The sequence below is a fragment of the Suricata suricatta genome, chromosome 7 (assembly GCF_006229205.1).
Source record: "Suricata suricatta isolate VVHF042 chromosome 7, meerkat_22Aug2017_6uvM2_HiC, whole genome shotgun sequence".
Lineage (NCBI taxonomy): Eukaryota > Metazoa > Chordata > Mammalia > Carnivora > Herpestidae > Suricata > Suricata suricatta.
This window is the reverse complement of record NC_043706.1, coordinates 2572487-2579344: the sequence shown is the minus strand read 5'-3', so window position 1 is coordinate 2579344 and position 6858 is coordinate 2572487. Positions and strand designations below refer to the sequence as shown.

Below are 6858 nucleotides of genomic sequence, written 5' to 3'. Positions count from 1 at the left end.
TAACAGAATATGAATGTGGAATGAGTGTCAAACACCTATTGTAAAATAAACTCTATGAATTTTTCATTACATATGATGTCCTTCTTATTCCTGACATACTCCCTGTAGACACGCCCAGGATTTCTCACAACCAACGACTTACTCGGTCTCTCCTGTGGCACCACAGCAATTCTGCTACTGGACTTCTGAAATTTTTACTGTCTTTAGAAGTGCTGTAAAAAAAAACATAAAGAAATTTAAACATATTTTCACTGAAGTACTTTACTGTATTAGGAGATCAGTTCTTTTTAAACTCCCACTCAAAGGAGTGAATCTATAATATGGGAAAATCAGTCATCATTAGGAAGCTTATTAAAAATAATATTTATCAACTTGAGAAGAAAGGAGGGCTCACAAAACTCCACAAAGTTATAGGTATTCACATCCATTTTGTATGAAATTAAATACCACAGTTGTAATTGATAGGAAATTTTAAATGAAATAACATATTTACTTTTTATGTATAACAAGTAGCTTCTTGACATGTTTAAAATGCCCACATTTTCTTCTTTATGATTCTGAAAAAAATGGTTTTTTTTTTGTGTGTGTAATTCGTAAGTTATAAAATTCCAGGATTGACTGGCTATCTGAAAAGCAAAAGTCTACCTCTATCATAATTTTCTACCATACTTTTCATGCCATAATTGTTTAAAAATGTTTACTTATTTATTTTGAGAGAGAGAAGGAGTGAGCAGGAGAGGCGCAGAGAGAAAGAGAAAGAAAAAATTCCAAGCAGTTTCCCCCTGGTGAGCACAGAGCCTGATGCAGGGCTCAAGCCCACAAACCAAGAGATCGTGACCTGAGCTGAAGTCAGACACTTAACTGACTCAGCCACGTAGGCACCCAGGATTTAAACATCTTTTGATTAAACTGTCTAATCCTAAATCTCTTCAGTTCATTATTTTTTATGTTTTTTAAAAATTCCAATTAATTAACGTACTTTAAACACCTCAGTGTAATTTCTTGTTTCTGTGTAATGATTTCCTTTTCATATAATATCCATGAAATTATAAAATACCCCAGAAATTAAGAATACTTTTCCCCAAGCTTCTGCAATGCAAAGGAAACGATCAAAAAAACTAATAGGCAACCTACAGAATGGGAAAAAATAGTGGCAAGTGGCATATCAGATAAAGGGTTAGTATCCAAAATCTACAAGGAACTCACTAAATCCATACCCAAAAAACAAATAACCCAGTGAAGAGATGGGCAGAAGACCTGAACAGACACTTCTCCAAAGAGGACATCCAGATGGCCAACAAGCACATGAAATGATGCTCAGCGTCACTCATCATCAGGTAAATACAAATCAAAACCACACTGAGATACCACCTCACACCAGTCAGAGTGGCTAAAATGAACAAATCAAGAGACTATAGATACTGGCGAGGATGTGGAGAAACGAGCACCCTCCTACACTGTTGGTGGGAATGTAAACTGGTGCAGCCGCTCTGGAAAACAGTGTGGAGGTTCCTCAAAAAACTATCCATAGAACTCCCCTATGACCCAGCAATAGCACTGTTAGAGATTTACCCAAAGGATACAGAAGTGCTGATGCATAGGAGCACATGTACCCCAATGTTCATAGCGGCACTTTCTCCAATAGCCAAATCATGGAAAGAGCCTAAATGTCCATCACCTGTTGAGTGGATCAAGAAGATGTAGTATATATATACAATTGAAAACTACATGGCAATTGCTACATGGCTATCTGGTCATTTGTAGCAAAGGGGATGGACCTGGAGGGTGTCATGCTAAGCGAAATAAGTCAGGCAGAGAAAGACAGATACCATATGTTTGCACTCATAGGTCTAGCAGGAGAAACCTAACAGAGGCCCATAGGGAGGGGAAGGGGGAAAGAGAGTTGGGGAGAGAGAGGGAAACAAATCATGAGAGACTGTTGAATACTGAGAATGAACTGAGGGTTGAAGGGAGAGGGGAAGGGAGGAAGGGCATGATGGTCATGGAGGGGGCAGTTGTGGGGAGAAGCCCTGGGTACTATATGGAGACCATTCTGACAATAAACTATTATAAAAAATAAAAAGAAAGAAAGAAAGAAAAATTATAAAGTAGACTAATGAAAAAATAATACTTTTTTCCTTCTGAATACACGCTTGTCATTAATTTCTCATGGAGTATACAGTTATTGTTAGCATCCAGATTTAGCACTGGGTTTTAGAAAACACCCCTTTTCTTTCCATTTTCATCTTTCACTTTTATTTTCCTTCAATAAAGAGCAGCGGAAAGCACATAGACTATTTCAGTCCTGAAAGTTAGGACTGAGCCCCAGCCCAGTCATCTTATAAATGTGATTCCTTGCCTATGCTACTTAACCTCTTTGACCCTTGGGTTACTTAGCTGTAGGAGAGGAACTGTCATGTAAGTCTAATGGGGTTGTTTATGTAGTTATTAATTCCATGTTTGCATTAATGTGATAGTTTGCTTTAACTATTAAAAGCAAGACGATTCTGTGGATGTTTGGAAGCATAGGTCAGTGAGAAGAGCAGCCAGGGAGGGAGGCTTCTGTGTGCTGGGCAGGGGACAGTGGGCCAACCCAGGACTGGAGGGCTGACTGCCTGCTGGCCCCCCCCCACCAGGTGTGCTGGGCAGGGGACAGTGGGCCAACCCAGGACTGGAGGGCTGACTGCCTGCTGGCCCCCCCCCCCACCAGGTGTGCAGCCCTTTGGCCTCATAGTCAGAACACATCCTAGGACAAGGAAATAACACAGCTGCCTTCCACTGAACAGAAGTAACTCCCAGACTTCGATTCTTCCTCCGTAAGTACATCAAAGCTCTGAAGAAAAGGTTACATTGCCATAAAATGGGTCCAGAAAGATTCAATGACTGCCAAATTATTTCCACTGTGAGTCTATTCTTAAGTCTATAAACTTTATTAATATTATGTAATTTAATTGTAATCACTTTGGCTAATCTGATTTTCCTGTTTTCACAACATAAAAATTGAGGTAGGTAGAAAGAACAGTCAGACTAAATTAATCATGAAAAATATTTGGGCTCTATAAACTTCCTGAATCATTTGAGGAATAATAAATATTACCCTTGTGTGAGGAACTGTACATCTTTGAGGAAAGTCTTCTTTTCTGAAATCTTCTCCTACATTATCTTTATTAGTGTAATATCAGTTCTGCAAACAAAGGTAGAAATAGCAGACTTTGTAAGTCCAGTGGGAGAGACGAAATAGGCCCTGCCTTAATTCTCCCTCAGGTTCAAAGAGAACAAAGCAACAAGTATAATAGGTGGTACCACTAATGATCCAGTAATACCCCACCCTACATGCAACACCACTCTGAAAAACAGCTCTGGGCCAGCCAATCTGGCTTCCAAGCGAAGGAAGAATATTCTCTCTATTATTAGGGGAATGGTGTTATGTCTACATAGGGAAGAGATGGGTGAACCTCATGGAGACCATCTACCACAAGCTTGGAAAAGAGAATGTAGAATATGTCTTCATGACCTTGGTAAATGAAGACATAAAAAGGACACAAAAAGTACTGACAATATATGAAAAAAAAGAAAACTAAGTTAGAATTCATCAAACTTTAAAACTTGTGATCATCAAAAGACATTGTTGAGAACATCAAAGGGTAGATCACTGAGTATTGGAGAAAATATTTACCTTACACGTACCTGGTAGAAAGGCTCATCTCCTGAACTTAAAAAGAACTCTAGCATGAATACTATGAAGAAATATATTAACATTTTTTAAATGGGCAAGCAACTTGAATAAGAACTTCAAAAAAGAGAGATCCAAATGACTAATAAAAATATGAAAAGATGCTAAAATCAGTACTCATTCAAAAACGTGCAGTAAGGTCGTACTTACTATGACTAGGGGCTAATAACACAAGAAGGACAATACCAAGTGTTGGTGAGGATGTGAAGCAACTGGAACTCTCATTCTTTCTTGGTGGGAGCATTAAAATGGTACAGCCATTTGTAAAGCTGTTTGGCCATTTCTATTAAAGTTAATAAACACCATATCAGTTATCTATTACCCCACTAACTAATCATCTCAAAGTTTAGTGTCATAAGAAAATAAATCTTTAATTTGTTCCTGATTCTCTGGATCAGCAACTTGGACTTAGTGCAGCCAGATGGTTCTTCCACTAGTCTTGTTCAGGGAAGACAAGACTGGGTAGTGTTACTGCAGTAATATGCTCCTCTGGACCAGATAGTCTAAAATGCCTTCACTCTTATGTTTGGTGATGGCTGTGGTTCCATGTCTTCAGCAAGCTAACCCAGGCTTCTTCGCATGGCATCAGTGTTCCAAGAGGACCCGTACTTTTCAGATTTTTGCTTATGTCATGTTTGCTGATATGCTATTGGCCAAAGCTACTCGCATAGCTAATGTGTGTGGGAGCAATAGAGAGACATGGATATAAGGAGGGGGCCACTGCTTGACAATGTATTACATATGCTTATTCTATGACCTCAAGATCCATTCCTACACATATATTCAACAAGAGTGAATGTATATTATTATGTTCACCAAAAACCTACTCTGTATCTACTGTCTGTCAAAATCCCAAAAGACTGCAGTACACATCTGTTTATCAAGCAAAGCTGAGTTTATTGCACCCACCACAGAAATGATACACTCTTGACAGTGCCATTGGTGCCTCAAAAAGGGACATTTAGGGAAGGGTATTTATAAGTTTTTCAGACCTGGGATGAGTGATTATGAGGTGAACCTTGCAAAACAGAGAATCAGTTGAGTTTGGGCAGAGCTTAAAAATAGTAGCTTTAATGGGCACCTAGGTGACTTAGTCGGTTGGGTGTCCGACTTCAGCTTAGGGCTTGATTTCATGGTTTGTGTGTTTGAGCCCCACATAGGGCTCTATGCTGACAGCTCAGAGCCTGGCACCTGCTTCAGATTCTGTGTCTCCCTGTTTCTCTGCCCCTTCCCTGCTCATGCTCTGTCTCTCTCTGTCTCAAAAATAAATAAAAACATTTAAAAGAAGTAGCTTTATGGGGTGTCTGGGTGACTTAGACTGTTGAGTGTCTGACTCTTTACTTTGGCTCAGGTTATGATCTCATAGTCTATGAAATCGAGCCCTACACCAGGCTCTGCGCTGTCAGCATGGAGCCTGCTTCGAATTCTGCCTCCCTCTCTCTCTGCTTCTCCACTACTTGCTCTCTATTTCTCTCTCAAAATGAATAAAAATTAAAAAATAACTTAAAAATAGTAGCTTTAGGTTCATGGGTATAACAAGGCAAAAGTCTTGAAGGAAATCTTGGTAAGTGAGCTATTCAGATGGTATTTCCTGGAGCAAGCGGCTAGATTATTACTTGGTCTCAGTGTTTAAAGTAGGGATTGGAGCCTCGCAGATGCCAGGGCCCAGGAGCCTCCGTGCCATGGTCAACCGCACTGCATTCTTCAACATCCCCCCGGGCAGCGAACCCTTGGGCCATGTCTCCTTCCAGCTGTTTGCAGACAAAGTTCCCAAGACAGCAGAAAACTTTTGCGTTCTGAGCATGGGGAGAATGGGTTTGGTTGTAAAGCGTCCTGCTTTCACAGGATTAATTCGGGATTGATGTGCCAGGCGACGGCTCCCTGCGCTGTACCGGCCCTGGCAGGAAGTCCACCTCTGGGGGAAATTTAATGATGAGAACTTCATCCTGATGCACAGGGGTCCTGGCATCTCATCCGTGGTGGGCTGGACCCAACACGAATGGCTCTGGGTTTCCGTCCACACCGCCCGCGCTGGGTGAGGGCAAGCAGGGGCTTTGGCAAGACCAAGGAGGGCGTGAATGCTGGGAAGCCTGGGAGCACGGTGGGTCCAGGAATGGCAAGACCAACAAGATCGCCATTGCTGACTGCGGACGAATCTAACACCTTTGACTTGTGTGGTGTCTGAACCACCAGACGGGTCCTTCTGCAGCTCGGGGAGCGGCCCCTACCCCCTCCCCCATCTGCTCGTCCTGCACCTTCGTGCTCCTGCTGCAGTTCTATGGGCCCCACATTTCCCTCACTCCTCTACAAGTCTAGTGGGATTGTGGAGCTACGTTTATGATTACAAAATAAAAAGTAAACAACAAAATAAAGTAAAATAGGGACTGGACAGTGTGTCTGGGTGCAGTTTAACACAGGGGCTGAAAGTGATGGCTTCAGTCCTCCCCCGCACTGCTTGGTATTCTGATATTAGTCAGTGAGACTGAAGGATATAAAGCAGCTGGATATTGATTAGTGGGTTTTTCTGTGTCTTTTTTGTTGTGTTTATTTATTTACTTGAGAGAGCACAAGTCAGGGAGAGGGGCAGAGGGAGAGAGAGAATCCCAAGCAGATTCCACGCCTAGCATGGAACCCTACACGGGGTCGATCCCACGACCCTGAGATCATGACCTGAGCTGAAATCAAGAGTCAGATGCTCAGTAACTGAGGGACACAGGCACCCCCTTTTGTGTCTTTTTTAACAGTGCCCCTCCAAATCTCATGTATGTTTCTGTTTGCAAGAAGGAATCAGTCCTAGTAAATGGGAATTTTTAAAGTCTACATTTCATATTTTAAAGCCACATTGTATTTAATCCCAATTCCTTTACAGTATCTGAAGTGGCTGCAGGGTGCTGCTCAGCTGGACCTGGTAGGACTGCACCCACACCATTGTCCTGAACATCACTGACTGTATTCATCCTTCTGGTTTAATGGCTGAAGAAAGAAGCATTAAAATTAATAACGCTTAACCAGATTGAGTAAATCATTTGGCGTTAAGTAGATAAAGCCCCAGTAACGTCCTCCTTCTCATTATCCATAACTTTTCACCTCACATAGTCTCCTAAATGTTATCTTCTGGGATATTA

At 41.5% G+C, this 6858-nt stretch overlaps 1 protein-coding gene across 1 annotated transcript in view; it reads left to right on the top strand.

Moving 5' to 3' along the window:
• The window catches only part of LOC115296486 (putative olfactory receptor 2W6), a 15249-nt gene extending 9200 nt beyond the window's left edge, over positions 1-6049 (top strand). Inside the window, exons 2-3 of the mRNA XM_029944939.1 lie at positions 5691-5834; positions 5927-6049. Of these exons, the coding sequence (XP_029800799.1) occupies positions 5691-5834; positions 5927-6049 (267 nt within the window). The remainder of the gene's footprint in view (positions 1-5690; positions 5835-5926) is intronic.
• Positions 6050-6858: the final 809 nt, after the last annotated feature.